Source organism: Engystomops pustulosus, chromosome 8 (assembly GCF_040894005.1).
Source record: "Engystomops pustulosus chromosome 8, aEngPut4.maternal, whole genome shotgun sequence".
Classification (NCBI taxonomy): Eukaryota; Metazoa; Chordata; class Amphibia; order Anura; family Leptodactylidae; genus Engystomops; species Engystomops pustulosus.
Genome location: NC_092418.1, coordinates 40841 through 60282, shown reverse-complemented (window position 1 = coordinate 60282; position 19442 = coordinate 40841). Strand labels below are relative to the sequence as shown.

The 19442-nt window shown below is 51.5% G+C and overlaps 1 protein-coding gene across 2 annotated transcripts in view; it reads right to left on the bottom strand.

Moving 5' to 3' along the window:
- LOC140076219 (transforming growth factor beta-1-induced transcript 1 protein-like) overlaps positions 1-19442 on the bottom strand; it is an 89982-nt gene that overhangs the window by 51003 nt on the left and 19537 nt on the right. For both annotated transcript variants that reach the window (XM_072122730.1, XM_072122731.1), the window contains exons 6-7: positions 13354-13417; positions 12385-12463 (exon numbers count right to left, since the gene is read on the bottom strand). In XM_072122730.1, coding sequence (XP_071978831.1) covers positions 12385-12463; positions 13354-13417 — 143 coding nt within the window. The remainder of the gene's footprint in view (positions 1-12384; positions 12464-13353; positions 13418-19442) is intronic.

Sequence of the window (19442 nt, the reverse complement as noted above, 5' to 3'; positions counted from 1 at the left end):
AAGGAGGACACATGTGGATGTTACTTGTTGTATGGACACAGCGGGGGGTAGAAGGGAAGGAGGACACATGTGGATGTTACTTGTTGTATGGACACAGCGGGGGGTAGAAGGGAAGGAGGACACATGTGGATGTTACTTGTATGGACACAGCGGGGGGTAGAAGGGAAGGAGGACACGTGTGGATGTTACTTGTATGGACACAGCGGGGGGTAGAAGGGAAGGAGGACACGTGTGGATGTTACTTGTATGGACACAGCGGGGGTAGAAGGGAAGGAGGACACATGTGGATGTTACTTGTTGTATGGACACAGCGGGGGGTAGAAGGGAAGGAGGACACATGTGGATGTTACTTGTTGTATGGACACAGCGGGGGTAGAAGGGAAGGAGGACACATGTGGATGTTACTTGTTGTATGGACACAGCGGGGGGAGAAGGGAAGGAGGACACATGTGGATGTTACTTGTATGGACACATGGGGGGGGTAGAAGGGAAGGAGGACACATGTGGATGTTACTTGTATGGACACAGCGGGGGGTAGAAGGGAAGGAGGACACATGTGGATGTTACTTGTATGGACACAGCGGGAGGAAGAAGGGAAGGAGGACACATGTGGATGTTACTTGTATGGACACAGCGGGGGGTAGAAGGGAAGGAGGACACATGTGGATGTTACTTGTATGGACACATGGGGGGGGTAGAAGGGAAGGAGGACACATGTGGATGTTACTTGTATGGACACAGCGGGGGGTAGAAGGGAAGGAGGACACATGTGGATGTTACTTGTATGGACACAGCGGGGGTAGAAGGGAAGGAGGACACATGTGGATGTTACTTGTATGGACACAGCGGGGGTAGAAGGGAAGGAGGACACATGTGGATGTTACTTATATGGACACAGCGGGGGGTAGAAGGGAAGGAGGACACATGTGGATGTTACTTGTTGTATGGACACAGCGGGGGGTAGAAGGGAAGGAGGACACATGTGGATGTTACTTGTTGTATGGACACAGCGGGGGGTAGAAGGGAAGGAGGACACATGTGGATGTTACTTGTTGTATGGACACAGTGGGGGTAGAAGGGAAGGAGGACACATGTGGATGTTACTTGTATGGACACAGCGGGGGGTAGAAGGGAAGGAGAACACATGTGGATGTTACTTGTTGTATGGATACAGCGGAGGTAGAAGGGAAGGAGGACACATGTGGATGTTACTTGTATGGACACAGCGGAGGGTAGAAGGGAAGGAGGACACATGTGGATGTTACTTGTATGGACACAGCGGAGGGTAGAAGGGAAGGAGGACACATGTGGATGTTACTTGTATGGACACAGCGGGGGTAGAAGGGAAGGAGGACACATGTGGATGTTACTTGTATGGACACAGCGGGGGTAGAAGGGAAGGAGGACACATGTGGATGTTACTTGTATGGACACAGCGGGGGGTAGAAGGGAAGGAGGACACATGTGGATGTTACTTGTTGTATGGACACAGCGGGGGGTAGAAGGGAAGGAGGACACATGTGGATGTTACTTGTATGGACACAGCGGGGGGTAGAAGGGAAGGAGGACACATGTGGATGTTACTTGTATGGACACAGCGGGGGGTAGAAGGGAAGGAGGTCACATGTGGATGTTACTTGTTGTATGGACACAGCGGGGGTAGAAGGGAAGGAGGACACATGTGGATGTTACTTGTTGTATGGACACAGCGGGGGGAGAAGGGAAGGAGGACACATGTGGATGTTACTTGTATGGACACAGCGGGGGGTAGAAGGGAAGGAGGACACATGTGGATGTTACTTGTATGGACACAGCGGGAGGAAGAAGGGAAGGAGGACACATGTGGATGTTACTTGTATGGACACAGCGGGGGGTAGAAGGGAAGGAGGACACATGTGGATGTTACTTGTATGGACACATGGGGGGGGTAGAAGGGAAGGAGGACACATGTGGATGTTACTTGTATGGACACAGCGGGGGGTAGAAGGGAAGGAGGACACATGTGGATGTTACTTGTATGGACACAGCGGGGGTAGAAGGGAAGGAGGACACATGTGGATGTTACTTATATGGACACAGCGGGGGGTAGAAGGGAAGGAGGACACATGTGGATGTTACTTGTATGGACACAGCGGGGGTAGAAGGGAAGGAGGACACATGTGGATGTTACTTATATGGACACAGCGGGGGGTAGAAGGGAAGGAGGACACATGTGGATGTTACTTGTTGTATGGACACAGCGGGGGGTAGAAGGGAAGGAGGACACATGTGGATGTTACTTGTTGTATGGACACAGCGGGGGGTAGAAGGGAAGGAGGACACATGTGGATGTTACTTGTTGTATGGACACAGCGGGGGGTAGAAGGGAAGGAGGACACATGTGGATGTTACTTGTTGTATGGACACAGCGGGGGTAGAAGGGAAGGAGGACACATGTGGATGTTACTTGTATGGACACAGCGGGGGGTAGAAGGGAAGGAGGACACATGTGGATGTTACTTGTTGTATGGACACAGCGGGGGGTAGAAGGGAAGGAGGACACATGTGGATGTTACTTGTTGTATGGACACAGCGGGGGGTAGAAGGGAAGGAGGACACATGTGGATGTTACTTGTATGGACACAGCGGGGGGTAGAAGGGAAGGAGGACACATGTGGATGTTACTTGTATGGACACAGCGGGGGGTAGAAGGGAAGGAGGACACGTGTGGATGTTACTTGTATGGACACAGCGGGGGGTAGAAGGGAAGGAGGACACGTGTGGATGTTACTTGTATGGACACAGCGGGGGTAGAAGGGAAGGAGGACACATGTGGATGTTACTTGTTGTATGGACACAGCGGGGGGTAGAAGGGAAGGAGGACACATGTGGATGTTACTTGTTGTATGGACACAGCGGGGGTAGAAGGGAAGGAGGACACATGTGGATGTTACTTGTTGTATGGACACAGCGGGGGGAGAAGGGAAGGAGGACACATGTGGATGTTACTTGTATGGACACATGGGGGGGGTAGAAGGGAAGGAGGACACATGTGGATGTTACTTGTATGGACACAGCGGGGGGTAGAAGGGAAGGAGGACACATGTGGATGTTACTTGTATGGACACAGCGGGAGGAAGAAGGGAAGGAGGACACATGTGGATGTTACTTGTATGGACACAGCGGGGGGTAGAAGGGAAGGAGGACACATGTGGATGTTACTTGTATGGACACAGGGGGGGGTAGAAGGGAAGGAGGACACATGTGGATGTTACTTGTATGGACACAGCGGGGGGTAGAAGGGAAGGAGGACACATGTGGATGTTACTTGTATGGACACAGCGGGGGTAGAAGGGAAGGAGGACACATGTGGATGTTACTTGTATGGACACAGCGGGGGTAGAAGGGAAGGAGGACACATGTGGATGTTACTTATATGGACACAGCGGGGGGTAGAAGGGAAGGAGGACACATGTGGATGTTACTTGTTGTATGGACACAGCGGGGGGTAGAAGGGAAGGAGGACACATGTGGATGTTACTTGTTGTATGGACACAGCGGGGGTAGAAGGGAAGGAGGACACATGTGGATGTTACTTGTTGTATGGACACAGCGGGGGTAGAAGGGAAGGAGGACACATGTGGATGTTACTTGTTGTATGGACACAGCGGGGGGTAGAAGGGAAGGAGGACACATGTGGATGTTACTTGTATGGACACAGCGGGGGTAGAAGGGAAGGAGGACACATGTGGATGTTACTTGTTGTATGGACACAGCGGGGGGTAGAAGGGAAGGAGGACACATGTGGATGTTACTTGTATGGACACAGCGGGGGGTAGAAGGGAAGGAGGATACATGTGGATGTTACTTGTATGGACACAGCGGGGGGTAGAAGGGAAGGAGGACACATGTGGATGTTACTTGTATGGACACAGCGGGGGGTAGAAGGGAAGGAGGACACATGTGGATGTTACTTGTATGGACACAGCGGGGGTAGAAGGGAAGGAGGACACATGTGGATGTTACTTGTATGGACACAGCGGGGGTAGAAGGGAAGGAGGACACATGTGGATGTTACTTGTATGGACACAGCGGGGGTAGAAGGGAAGGAGGACACATGTGGATGTTACTTGTTGTATGGACACAGCGGGGGGTAGAAGGGAAGGAGGACACATGTGGATGTTACTTGTTGTATGGACACAGCGGGGGGTAGAAGGGAAGGAGGACACATGTGGATGTTACTTGTTGTATGGACACAGCGGGGGGTAGAAGGGAAGGAGGACACATGTGGATGTTACTTGTATGGACACAGCGGGGGGTAGAAGGGAAGGAGGACACATGTGGATGTTACTTGTTGTATGGACACAGCGGGGGGTAGAGGGGAAGGAGGACACATGTGGATGTTACTTGTTGTATGGACACAGTGGGGGTAGAAGGGAAGGAGGACACATGTGGATGTTACTTGTATGGACACAGCGGGGGGTAGAAGGGAAGGAGGACACATGTGGATGTTACTTGTATGGACACAGCGGGGGGTAGAAGGGAAGGAGGACACATGTGGATGTTACTTGTTGTATGGACACAGCGGGGGGTAGAAGGGAAGGAGGACACATGTGGATGTTACTTGTTGTATGGACACAGCGGGGGGTAGAAGGGAAGGAGGACACGTGTGGATGTTACTTGTATGGACACAGCGGGGGGTAGAAGGGAAGGAGGACACGTGTGGATGTTACTTGTATGGACACAGCGGGGGTAGAAGGGAAGGAGGACACATGTGGATGTTACTTGTTGTATGGACACAGCGGGGGTAGAAGGGAAGGAGGACACATGTGGATGTTACTTGTTGTATGGACACAGCGGGGGTAGAAGGGAAGGAGGACACATGTGGATGTTACTTGTTGTATGGACACAGCGGGGGGTAGAAGGGAAGGAGGACACATGTGGATGTTACTTGTTGTATGGACACAGCGGGGGGTAGAAGGGAAGGAGGACACATGTGGATGTTACTTGTATGGACACAGCGGGGGGTAGAAGGGAAGGAGGACACATGTGGATGTTACTTGTATGTACACAGCGGGGGGTAGAAGGGAAGGAGGACACATGTGGATGTTACTTGTTGTATGGATACAGCGGAGGTAGAAGGGAAGGAGGACACATGTGGATGTTACTTGTATGGACACAGCGGAGGGTAGAAGGGAAGGAGGACACATGTGGATGTTACTTGTATGGACACAGCGGGGGTAGAAGGGAAGGAGGACACATGTGGATGTTACTTGTTGTATGGACACAGCGGGGGGAGAAGGGAAGGAGGACACATGTGGATGTTACTTGTATGGACACATGGGGGGGGTAGAAGGGAAGGAGGACACATGTGGATGTTACTTGTATGGACACAGCGGGGGGTAGAAGGGAAGGAGGACACATGTGGATGTTACTTGTATGGACACAGCGGGGGGCAGAAGGGAAGGAGGACACATGTGGATGTTACTTGTATGGACACAGCGGGGGGTAGAAGGGAAGGAGGACACATGTGGATGTTACTTGTATGGACACATGGGGGGGTAGAAGGGAAGGAGGACACATGTGGATGTTACTTGTATGGACACAGCGGGGGGTAGAAGGGAAGGAGGACACATGTGGATGTTACTTGTATGGACACAGCGGGGGTAGAAGGGAAGGAGGACACATGTGGATGTTACTTGTATGGACACAGCGGGGGTAGAAGGGAAGGAGGACACATGTGGATGTTACTTATATGGACACAGCGGGGGGTAGAAGGGAAGGAGGACACATGTGGATGTTACTTGTTGTATGGACACAGCGGGGGGTAGAAGGGAAGGAGGACACATGTGGATGTTACTTGTTGTATGGACACAGCGGGGGTAGAAGGGAAGGAGGACACATGTGGATGTTACTTGTTGTATGGACACAGCGGGGGTAGAAGGGAAGGAGGACACATGTGGATGTTACTTGTTGTATGGACACAGCGGGGGGTAGAAGGGAAGGAGGACACATGTGGATGTTACTTGTATGGACACAGCGGGGGGTAGAAGGGAAGGAGGACACATGTGGATGTTACTTGTATGGACACAGCGGGGGGTAGAAGGGAAGGAGGATACATGTGGATGTTACTTGTATGGACACAGCGGGGGGTAGAAGGGAAGGAGGACACATGTGGATGTTACTTGTATGGACACAGCGGAGGGTAGAAGGGAAGGAGGACACATGTGGATGTTACTTGTATGGACACAGCGGGGGTAGAAGGGAAGGAGGACACATGTGGATGTTACTTGTATGGACACAGCGGGGGGTAGAAGGGAAGGAGGACACATGGGGATGTTACTTGTATGGACACAGCGGGGGTAGAAGGGAAGGAGGACACATGTGGATGTTACTTGTATGGACACAGCGGGGGTAGAAGGGAAGGAGGACACATGTGGATGTTACTTGTTGTATGGACACAGCGGGGGGTAGAAGGGAAGGAGGACACATGTGGATGTTACTTGTATGGACACAGCGGGGGTAGAAGGGAAGGAGGACACATGTGGATGTTACTTGTTGTATGGACACAGCGGGGGGTAGAAGGGAAGGAGGACACATGTGGATGTTACTTGTATGGACACAGCGGGGGGTAGAAGGGAAGGAGGATACATGTGGATGTTACTTGTATGGACACAGCGGGGGGTAGAAGGGAAGGAGGACACATGTGGATGTTACTTGTATGGACACAGCGGGGGGTAGAAGGGAAGGAGGACACATGTGGATGTTACTTGTATGGACACAGCGGGGGTAGAAGGGAAGGAGGACACATGTGGATGTTACTTGTTGTATGGACACAGTGGGGGTAGAAGGGAAGGAGGACACATGTGGATGTTACTTGTATGGACACAGCGGGGGGTAGAAGGGAAGGAGGACACATGTGGATGTTACTTGTATGGACACAGCGGGGGGTAGAAGGGAAGGAGGACACATGTGGATGTTACTTGTTGTATGGACACAGCGGGGGGTAGAAGGGAAGGAGGACACATGTGGATGTTACTTGTTGTATGGACACAGCGGGGGGTAGAAGGGAAGGAGGACACGTGTGGATGTTACTTGTATGGACACAGCGGGGGGTAGAAGGGAAGGAGGACACGTGTGGATGTTACTTGTATGGACACAGCGGGGGTAGAAGGGAAGGAGGACACATGTGGATGTTACTTGTTGTATGGACACAGCGGGGGTAGAAGGGAAGGAGGACACATGTGGATGTTACTTGTATGGACACAGCGGGGGGTAGAAGGGAAGGAGGACACATGTGGATGTTACTTGTTGTATGGATACAGCGGAGGTAGAAGGGAAGGAGGACACATGTGGATGTTACTTGTATGGACACAGCGGAGGGTAGAAGGGAAGGAGGACACATGTGGATGTTACTTGTATGGACACAGCGGGGGTAGAAGGGAAGGAGGACACATGTGGATGTTACTTGTTGTATGGACACAGCGGGGGGAGAAGGGAAGGAGGACACATGTGGATGTTACTTGTATGGACACATGGGGGGGGTAGAAGGGAAGGAGGACACATGTGGATGTTACTTGTATGGACACAGCGGGGGGTAGAAGGGAAGGAGGACACATGTGGATGTTACTTGTATGGACACAGCGGGGGGCAGAAGGGAAGGAGGACACATGTGGATGTTACTTGTATGGACACAGCGGGGGGTAGAAGGGAAGGAGGACACATGTGGATGTTACTTGTATGGACACAGCGGGGGGTAGAAGGGAAGGAGGACACATGTGGATGTTACTTGTATGGACACAGCGGGAGGAAGAAGGGAAGGAGGACACATGTGGATGTTACTTGTATGGACACAGCGGGGGGTAGAAGGGAAGGAGGACACATGTGGATGTTACTTGTATGGACACATGGGGGGGGTAGAAGGGAAGGAGGACACATGTGGATGTTACTTGTATGGACACAGCGGGGGGTAGAAGGGAAGGAGGACACATGTGGATGTTACTTGTATGGACACAGCGGGGGTAGAAGGGAAGGAGGACACATGTGGATGTTACTTATATGGACACAGCGGGGGGTAGAAGGGAAGGAGGACACATGTGGATGTTACTTGTTGTATGGACACAGCGGGGGGTAGAAGGGAAGGAGGACACATGTGGATGTTACTTGTATGGACACAGCGGGGGGAGAAGGGAAGGAGGACACATGTGGATGTTACTTGTTGTATGGACACAGCGGGGGGTAGAAGGGAAGGAGGACACATGTGGATGTTACTTGTATGGACACAGCGGGGGGTAGAAGGGAAGGAGGACACATGTGGATGTTACTTGTTGTATGGACACAGCGGGGGGAGAAGGGAAGGAGGACACATGTGGATGTTACTTGTATGGACACATGGGGGGGGTAGAAGGGAAGGAGGACACATGTGGATGTTACTTGTATGGACACAGCGGGGGGTAGAAGGGAAGGAGGACACATGTGGATGTTACTTGTATGGACACAGCGGGAGGAAGAAGGGAAGGAGGACACATGTGGATGTTACTTGTATGGACACAGCGGGGGGTAGAAGGGAAGGAGGACACATGTGGATGTTACTTGTATGGACACATGGGGGGGGTAGAAGGGAAGGAGGACACATGTGGATATTACTTGTATGGACACAGCGGGGGGTAGAAGGGAAGGAGGACACATGTGGATGTTACTTGTATGGACACAGCGGGGGTAGAAGGGAAGGAGGACACATGTGGATGTTACTTGTATGGACACAGCGGGGGTAGAAGGGAAGGAGGACACATGTGGATGTTACTTATATGGACACAGCGGGGGGTAGAAGGGAAGGAGGACACATGTGGATGTTACTTGTTGTATGGACACAGCGGGGGGTAGAAGGGAAGGAGGACACATGTGGATGTTACTTGTTGTATGGACACAGCGGGGGGTAGAAGGGAAGGAGGACACATGTGGATGTTACTTGTTGTATGGACACAGTGGGGGTAGAAGGGAAGGAGGACACATGTGGATGTTACTTGTATGGACACAGCGGGGGGTAGAAGGGAAGGAGGACACGTGTGGATGTTACTTGTATGGACACAGCGGGGGGTAGAAGGGAAGGAGGACACGTGTGGATGTTACTTGTATGGACACAGCGGGGGTAGAAGGGAAGGAGGACACATGTGGATGTTACTTGTTGTATGGACACAGCGGGGGTAGAAGGGAAGGAGGACACATGTGGATGTTACTTGTATGGACACAGCGGGGGGTAGAAGGGAAGGAGGACACATGTGGATGTTACTTGTTGTATGGATACAGCGGAGGTAGAAGGGAAGGAGGACACATGTGGATGTTACTTGTATGGACACAGCGGAGGGTAGAAGGGAAGGAGGACACATGTGGATGTTACTTGTATGGACACAGCGGGGGTAGAAGGGAAGGAGGACACATGTGGATGTTACTTGTTGTATGGACACAGCGGGGGGAGAAGGGAAGGAGGACACATGTGGATGTTACTTGTATGGACACATGGGGGGGGTAGAAGGGAAGGAGGACACATGTGGATGTTACTTGTATGGACACAGCGGGGGGTAGAAGGGAAGGAGGACACATGTGGATGTTACTTGTATGGACACAGCGGGAGGAAGAAGGGAAGGAGGACACATGTGGATGTTACTTGTATGGACACAGCGGGGGGTAGAAGGGAAGGAGGACACATGTGGATGTTACTTGTATGGACACATGGGGGGGGTAGAAGGGAAGGAGGACACATGTGGATGTTACTTGTATGGACACAGCGGGGGGTAGAAGGGAAGGAGGACACATGTGGATGTTACTTGTATGGACACAGCGGGGGTAGAAGGGAAGGAGGACACATGTGGATGTTACTTATATGGACACAGCGGGGGGTAGAAGGGAAGGAGGACACATGTGGATGTTACTTGTTGTATGGACACAGCGGGGGTAGAAGGGAAGGAGGACACATGTGGATGTTACTTGTATGGACACAGCGGGGGGTAGAAGGGAAGGAGGACACATGTGGATGTTACTTGTATGGACACAGCGGGGGGTAGAAGGGAAGGAGGACACATGTGGATGTTACTTGTTGTATGGACACAGCGGGGGGTAGAAGGGAAGGAGGACACATGTGGATGTTACTTGTTGTATGGACACAGCGGGGGGTAGAAGGGAAGGAGGACACATGTGGATGTTACTTGTTGTATGGACACAGCGGGGGTAGAAGGGAAGGAGGACACATGTGGATGTTACTTGTATGGACACAGCGGGGGGTAGAAGGGAAGGAGGACACATGTGGATGTTACTTGTATGGACACAGCGGGGGGTAGAAGGGAAGGAGGACACATGTGGATGTTACTTGTTGTATGGACACAGCGGGGGGTAGAAGGGAAGGAGGACACATGTGGATGTTACTTGTATGGACACAGCGGGGGGTAGAAGGGAAGGAGGACACATGTGGATGTTACTTGTATGGACACAGCGGGGGTAGAAGGGAAGGAGGACACATGTGGATGTTACTTGTATGGACACAGCGGGAGTAGAAGGGAAGGAGGACACATGTGGATGTTACTTGTATGGACACAGCGGGGGTAGAAGGGAAGGAGGACACATGTGGATGTTACTTGTTGTATGGACACAGCGGGGGGTAGAAGGGAAGGAGGACACATGTGGATGTTACTTGTATGGACACAGCGGGGGTAGAAGGGAAGGAGGACACATGTGGATGTTACTTGTATGGACACAGCGGGGGTAGAAGGGAAGGAGGACACATGTGGATGTTACTTGTATGGACACAGCGGGGGTAGAAGGGAAGGAGGACACATGTGGATGTTACTTGTTGTATGGACACAGCGGGGGGTAGAAGGGAAGGAGGACACATGTGGATGTTACTTGTTGTATGGACACAGCAGGGGTAGAAGGGAAGGAGGACACATGTGGATGTTACTTGTTGTATGGACACAGCGGGGGTAGAAGGGAAGGAGGACACATGTGGATGTTACTTGTATGGACACAGCGGGGGTAGAAGGGAAGGAGGACACATGTGGATGTTACTTGTTGTATGGACACAGCGGGGGGTAGAAGGGAAGGAGGACACATGTGGATGTTACTTGTATGGACACAGCGGGGGGTAGAAGGGAAGGAGGACACATGTGGATGTTACTTGTTGTATGGACACAGCGGGGGTAGAAGGGAAGGAGGACACATGTGGATGTTACTTGTTGTATGGACACAGGGGGGGTAGAAGGGAAGGAGGACACATGTGGATGTTACTTGTATGGACACAGCGGGGGTAGAAGGGAAGGAGGACACATGTGGATGTTACTTGTTGTATGGACACAGCGGGGGGTAGAAGGGAAGGAGGACACATGTGGATGTTACTTGTATGGACACAGCGGGGGGTAGAAGGGAAGGAGGACACATGTGGATGTTACTTGTATGGACACAGCGGGGGTAGAAGGGAAGGAGGACACATGTGGATGTTACTTGTATGGACACAGCGGGGGTAGAAGGGAAGGAGGACACATGTGGATGTTACTTGTATGGACACAGCGGGGGTAGAAGGGAAGGAGGACACATGTGGATGTTACTTATATGGACACAGCGGGGGGTAGAAGGGAAGGAGAACAATTTATTACCCTATTTGGTTGTTCATAGTGATACATAACAGGGTAAAATCAGCCAGGCATATGCTATGTACACTCCTGCGGTCTTGGATCTTACTATCTGCAGGCAAAGGGTCAGAGCTTGGTCTAACCCCTGATGTTACACAGGGATGTCACCTGAAGGGTGCCCCCGACTGTATACGGAGGGTCCCCACAGACTGGGGGTGTCCTGGTGTTGCAATTTATTACATGGGGTATTTGCTTCCTTTCTCCTCCCATAGCTGAGCCTTTATAGGACACTGGGCCTGCACTTCCTCTTGCCTGCGCCATCTTCACGCTGTCCCTCCTTCCCTCCCTACTGTTACTTGGTTTTTGTGGTTTGATGTTTTTCGGTGATCATCTCACGGCTCGTGGAAAATGAGAATTGATGTGGATTGTGCCCGGAAGTCGCAGTGCTGGTTCCGGAGTCCAGATGAGCAAACCGCTTCGGGATTGAGAAGATTTTAAGAATATTAAAATAATAATAATTGAGTTTATCAGCAATAAATAGCGGAGACCTTTTCTACCCAACAGGAGCCTCGTGTCATCATTTCTTAGTTAATAATGGTTGATGGGGTTCATGTTACGGGTAAGATTATGGATCCTGACTAAGGGGCCTTAATGTGGAGATAAATGGCAATCTTTAGCTTTGCTAAATCCATTGTTAGAACAAAGCTTAGCAGTTGTGCTGGACATTATAGAGGGGTCAAGGGATGCACCAAAAGATGATTATAAACTAACATGAAAAAAATCTGACCGTTTTTTGTTTGTGAAAGTCCGAAAGCGACGCCATTAGTCTATCCAGCTCCATTGTGGCTGATGACGCTGACAAAGCCCTAGAAATAGGAAAATGTACATATAAAGACATCACAACCTGAAAACCATGGAGAACAATATCATGAGCTTTGTGCCACATATAACAAGGAGCATAAACATCTGCGAGGATCTGAGGATTATCAGACAAACAAGTCAATGAGTTAACAATTATTCACAAGATGAAGAAATTAGGAAATCTCCCATCAGACTCCATCCTGATAAAGCAGGGACATTACTCATAGATCCAGGCAGCGGGAATGTGGGAATCTTCTTATATTTCTTCCCCATGGTCTCCTTCCTTCTAAAATTATGTAATGAGATTGAAGGGCTTTGGGGGTGTCTCCAGAGCCCCTACATGCTGCTGCTTGACAGGCTGTTACACTGTTACGCCAGAGGCAGATGGAGGGGAAGTTCTGATAGTACGGAAGGACTCTGGTAACATCCCACACAGCCCTTTAGGCTCATAGGCATAGTAATAAAAGCTGATTTTAGAAAGAAGGAGGCCATGCATAACAAATATAAGAACATTACCACAGACACGATTCTTGGATCTATAAGTAAGTGTCCCAGGTTTATCCCAACAGATTTTGATGGAAGATTTCCTTGATGTGAGGCCTCTGTCACGTGAACATTTGGAGGGAGGAGTGGGGCACGGCCATACTTACGGGAAAGATTGGACAAGCTCTATCTTTTTCTTGTGTATGATACGGTGGGACGTGATGTCCATTGAAATACATCAGGCTGTATTGAGATGGTACAGTACAGATAGCATACAACCGAAAATATGCGTCTGTGTGGCCTATTTCCGTATTAAAACATTTGTGAAGAAATAAATCTAGTTCTACAACCTCATTCCAGAAGCTTTTCTCGTGTGATTATTTTCTCACTTCCGCTGCTCCTTATCACTCACCTTCTTTCTCCTGGTATTTCTGAAATGTTCTTTTCTCTTGATGGAAACTGGGACATGATCTCATCTAGAAAAAGTGAGAAAAACAAAAAATGAAAGAAGTCCAACAATAAGAGTCCTAGCAATAAAGTTATTTCATCCATCAGGAACATTTTTTTCCACTGGGCGCCCCATGACGCCATCGTATGTGCGCGGGCCATGGGCATGAAGTTGGCTCTGTCCACAATACTGCAGAAGAAGGGAAAATGTGAGCGTGCGCTGGGGCTAACCAATCCATATACCGTGAGCATGCGCTGGGGCTATCCAATCCATATACCGTGAGCATGCGCTGGGGCTATCCAATCCACATACCGTGAGCGTGCGCTGGAGCTAACCAATCCATATAGCGTGAGCATGCGCTGGAGCTAACCAATCCATATACCGTGAGCATGCGCTGGGGCTATCCAATCCATATACCGTGAGCGTGGGCTGGGGCTATCCAATCCATATACCGTGAGCATGCGCTGGGGCTATCCAATCCATATACCGTGAGCGTGGGCTGGGGCTATCCAATCCATATACCGTGAGCATGCGCTGGGGCTATCCAATCCATATACCGTGAGCATGTGCTGGGGCTATCCAATCCATATACCGTGAGCGTGGGCTGGGGCTATCCAATCCATATACCGTGAGCATGCGCTGGGGCTATCCAATCCATATACCGTGAGCGTGGGCTGGGGCTATCCAATCCATATACCGTGAGCATGCGCTGGGGCTATCCAATCCATATACCGTGAGCATGTGCTGGGGCTATCCAATCCATATACCGTGAGCATGCGCTGGGGCTATCCAAACCATATACCGTGAGCGTGGGCTGGGGCTATCCAATCCATATACCGTGAGCGTGGGCTGGGGCTATCCAATCCATATACCGTGAGCGTTTCCCATGTATATACTGGGAGCGTGCCCTGGGGTTTCCTATCTATATACTGGGAGCGTGCGCAGGGGTTTCCCATGTATATACTGGGAGCGTGCGCAGGGGTTTCCTATCTATATACTTGGAGCGTGCGCTGGGGTTTCCTATCTATATACTGGGAGCGTGCGCAGGGGTTTCCTATCTATATACTGGAAGCGTGCGCTGGGGCTATCCAATCCATATACTGTGAGCTTGGCTGGCGTTTCCTATCTATATACTGGAAGCGTGCGCTTGCATTTCCTATATACACTCACCGGCCACTTTATTAGGTACACCATGCTAGTAACGGGTTGGACCCCCTTTTGCCTTCAGAACTGCCTCAATTCTTCGTGGCATAGATACAACAAGGTGCTGGAAGCTCCTCAGAGATTTTGCTCCATAGTGACATGATGGCATCACACAGTTGCCGCAGATTTGTCGGCTGCACATCCATGATGCCAATCTCCCGTTCCACCACATCCCAAAGATGCTCTATTGGATTGAGATCTGGTGACTGTGGAGCCATTTGTGTCCAGTGACCTCATTGTCATGTTCAAGAAACCAGTCTGAGATGATTCCAGCTTTATGACATGGCGCATTATCCTGCTGAAAGTAGCCATCAGATGTTACAGGGGACATTGTGCTCATAAAGGGATGGAAATGGTCAGCAACAATACTCAGGTAGGCTGTGGCGTTACCAAGGGGCCCAAAGACACCATGACACCACCAGCCTGAGCCGCTGATACAAGGCAGGATGGATCCATGACACCACCACCACCAGCCTGAGCCGCTGATACAAGGCAGGATGGATCCATGACACCCCCACCACCAGCCTGAGCCGCTGATACAAGGCAGGATGGATCCATGACACCACCAGCACCACCAGCCTGACCCGCTGATACAAGGCAGGATGGATCCATGACACCAGCACCACCAGCCTGACCCGCTGATACAAGGCAGGATGGATCCATGACACCAGCACCACCAGCCTGACCCGCTGATACAAGGCAGGATGGATCCATGACACCACCACCACCAGCCTGAGGCGCTGATACAAGGCAGGATGGATCCATGACACCACCACCACCAGCCTGACCCGCTGATACAAGGCAGGATGGATCCATGACACCACCACCACCAGCCTGACCCGCTGATACAAGGCAGGATGGATCCATGACACCACCACCACCAGCCTGAGCCGCTGATACAAGGCAGGATGGATCCATGACACCACCACCACCAGCCTGAGCCGCTGATACAAGGCAGGATGGATCCATGACACCAGCACCACCAGCCTGAGCCGCTGATACAAGGCAGGATGGATCCATGACACCAGCACCACCAGCCTGACCCGCTGATACAAGGCAGGATGGATCCATGACACCAGCACCACCAGCCTGACCCGCTGATACAAGGCAGGATGGATCCATGACACCACCACCACCAGCCTGAGGCGCTGATACAAGGCAGGATGGATCCATGACACCACCACCACCAGCCTGACCCGCTGATACAAGGCAGAATGGATCCATGACACCACCACCACCAGCCTGACCCGCTGATACAAGGCAGGATGGATCCATGACACCAGCACCAGCCTGACCCGCTGATACAAGGCAGGATGGATCCATGACACCACCACCACCAGCCTGACCCGCTGATACAAGGCAGGATGGATCCATGACACCACCACCACCAGCCTGACCCGCTGATACAAGGCAGGATGGATCCATGACACCCCCACCACCAGCCTGAGCCGCTGATACAAGGCAGGATGGATCCATGACACCACCACCACCAGCCTGACCCGCTGATACAAGGCAGGATGGATCCATGACACCACCACCACCAGCCTGACCCGCTGATACAAGGCAGGATGGATCCATGCTTTCATGATGTTGTACCAAATTCTGACCCTACCATCCGAATGTCGCAGCAGAAATCGAGACTCATCAGACCAGGCAACGTTTTTCCAATCTTCTACTGTCCAATTTCGATGAGCTTGTGCAAATTGTAGCCTCAGTTTCCTGTTCTTAGCTGAAAGGAGTGGCACTCGGTGTGGTCTTCTGCTGCTGTAGCCCATCTGCCTCAGAGTTGGACGTACTGTGCGTTCAGAGATGCTCTTCTGCCTACCTTGGTTGTAACGGGTGGCGATTTGAGTCACTGTAGCCTTTCTATCAGCTCAAACCCATTCTCCTCTGACCTCTGGCATCAACAAGGCATTTCCGCCCACAGAACTGCCGCTCACTGGATGTTTTTCTTTTTCGGACCATTCTCTGTAAACCCTAGAGATGGTTGTGCGTGAAAATCCCAGTAGATCAGCAGTTTCTGAAATGCCACGTTCACAGGCCTCAAATCACCTTTCTTCCCCATACTGATGCTCGGGAGAACTGCAGGAGATTGTCCTGACCATGTCTACATGCCTAAATGCACTGAGTTGCCGCCATGTGATTGGCTGATTTAGAAATTAAGTGTTAACAAGCAGTTGGACAGGTGGACCTAATAAAGTGGCCGGTGAGTGTACATGTGGGTGTATAAATGTGTATGATTGTAACTGACATGTTTGATTGAATTAATATATTTGTAGGGGAAGTCTGCTATGGGGCCCTGCCTCTCCTAGTAATGCCCCTGCTTCACATACAATACAAATTATCAACTTGATTTTAGAGTGTCTGCTATCAGCATGATGATTAGGGGCCACCGCCTAAGATGTAGAATTTATTTCCAGGGCCCAAATGTGAGAGAACAAGAACAAGCAGGGGTCCACTATCACAATGTAATGGGCAACAACCCCCCCCCCTTTTCAATTATTTGGTCAATTTTATCGACCCCGGGCCCGCACCATCCCTGCCCACCCCGTACGGCTGCCACGACAAGTGGAGCCCTGGCACCATTTTTGTAAGGTGAGAAGAAGCGATCCACAGGTTAATACATACATCCACAGATCTACACACCCTATGTAGCTACTGATGCCTATTATCTATAGAAGGCCAGTGCTGGAGGCGAGTATAATACCTGTGCATATATCTTTATAAGTCTTTACAAAAAGATAATCCAAGCAGCACAGAAATAGAAAAACTGGGTGCACGCTAACCAGGCTTCAGGTCCTCCAAAAATAGCATATAGATAGGTAATAACAGCCTCCAGACGTAGAATTGTGCTAATAGATAAGTAGATTTATTCCATGTTCAAAGCCATGTTTCGGGTCAAGCTGAGGAAGGCTTGAGCCTTGTGTGTGTATATATATGTGTGTGTATGTATATTTGTCTGTATATGTATATACAGGCTCGGACTGGCCTGCGGGGATACCAGGCAAATCCCCGGTGGGCCCTTATCATAAGTCACCATCTCCTGCCTGTGTCTGTGCAGGAACATTCAGCTGAGGCTGGAGGAGGGGGGCAGCAGGGGGGACTATGACGTCCTGCAGGAGGGAGACAGGTTCTCTGCTCTTCCCACAGCAGCGCTGGGGCAGTGAGTAAGACATTTCCTCCTCCCTGCACTGAGCACCTCAGCCCCTGAGTCACTGCAGGAGAACATGGCCCCTGATTCACTGGAGGAGCAGACAGTGAGCTGTCACTAATTACAGACCAGAGGACGTGGGCCCCCTAGTTGTCACAGTGGGCCCCCTTCCTCCTGGTCATGCTGGAGCGTCCTCCCCCTGGCACAGCACAAGCTGCCCTCATGTGCAGGAGCTCAGGATGGACGAGGAGCTGCTGCTGAGTGTCCTCCCCCTGGCACAGCACAGGCTGCACTCATGTGCAGGAGCTCAGGATGGATGAGGAGCTGCTGAGTGTCCTCCCTCTGGCACAGCACAGGCTGCACTCATGTGCAGGAGCTCAGGATGGATGAGGAGCTGCTGCTGGAGTGTCCTCCCCCTGGCACAGCACAGGCTGCACTCATGTGCTGGGGCTCAGGATGGATGAGGAGCTGCTGAGTGTCCTCCCTCTGGCACAGCACAGGCTGCCCTCATGTGTGCAGGAGCTCAGGATGGATGAGGAGCTGCTGCTGGAGCGTCCTCCCCCTGGCACAGCACAGGCTGCACTCAAGTGCAGGAGCTCAGGATGGACGAGGAGCTGCTGCTGAGTGTCCTCCCTCTGGCACAGCACAGGCTGCACTCATGTGCAGGAGCTCAGGATGGATGAGGAGCTGCTGCTGGAGTGTCCTCCCCCTGGCACAGCACAGGCTGCACTCATGTGCAGGAGCTCAGGATGGATGAGGAGCTGCTGAGTGTCCTCCCTCTGGCACAGCACAGGCTGCACTCATGTGCAGGAGCTCAGGATGGATGAGGAGCTGCTGCTGGAGCGTCCTCCCCCTGGCACAGCACAGGCTGCACTCATGTGCAGGAGCTCTGGATGGATGAGGAGCTGCTGATGGAGCGTCCTCCCCCTGGCACAGCACAGGCTGCACTCATGTGCAGGAGCTCAGGATGGATGAGGAGCTGCAGCTGGAGTGTCCTCCCTCTGGCACAGCACAGGCTGCACTCATGTGCAGGAGCTCAGGATGGATGAGGAGCTGCTGATGGAGCGTCCTCCCCCTGGCACAGCACAGGCTGCTCTCATGTGCAGGAGCTCAGGATGGATGAGGAGCTGCTGCTGGAGTGTCCTCCCTCTGGCACAGCACAGGCTGCACTCATGTGCAGGAGCTCAGGATGGATGAGGAGCTGCTGATGGAGCGTCCTCCCCCTGGCACAGCACAGGCTGCTCTCATGTGCAGGAGCTCAGGATGGATGAGGAGCTGCTGGAGTGTCCTCCCCCTGGCACAGCACAGGCTGCACTCATGTGCAGGAGCTCAGGATGGATGAGGAGCTGCTGGAGTGTCCTCCCCCTGGCACAGCACAGGCTGCACTCATGTGCAGGAGCTCAGGATGGATGAGGAGCTGCTGCGCCCCCCATGATGGCTTCCAGCACAAGAAAAAGGTACAAAATAAAAGTGCATCACATTTACACACACAGTGCACCTCATTACATCACTACAATGTGTACATACATATAGAATAACAGTGCACTCAAGAACTACAACTCCCAGCAGTTGAATGAGATGATGAAAGTTGTAGTTTTTCAATTGACTGTATTAAGTATTGATGTAGAATAAGGAGTGATGTCACACGTAATGCGCTGACTCTGTTTAGAAATGAAATTAAAGGGCACAGGGGCAGGAT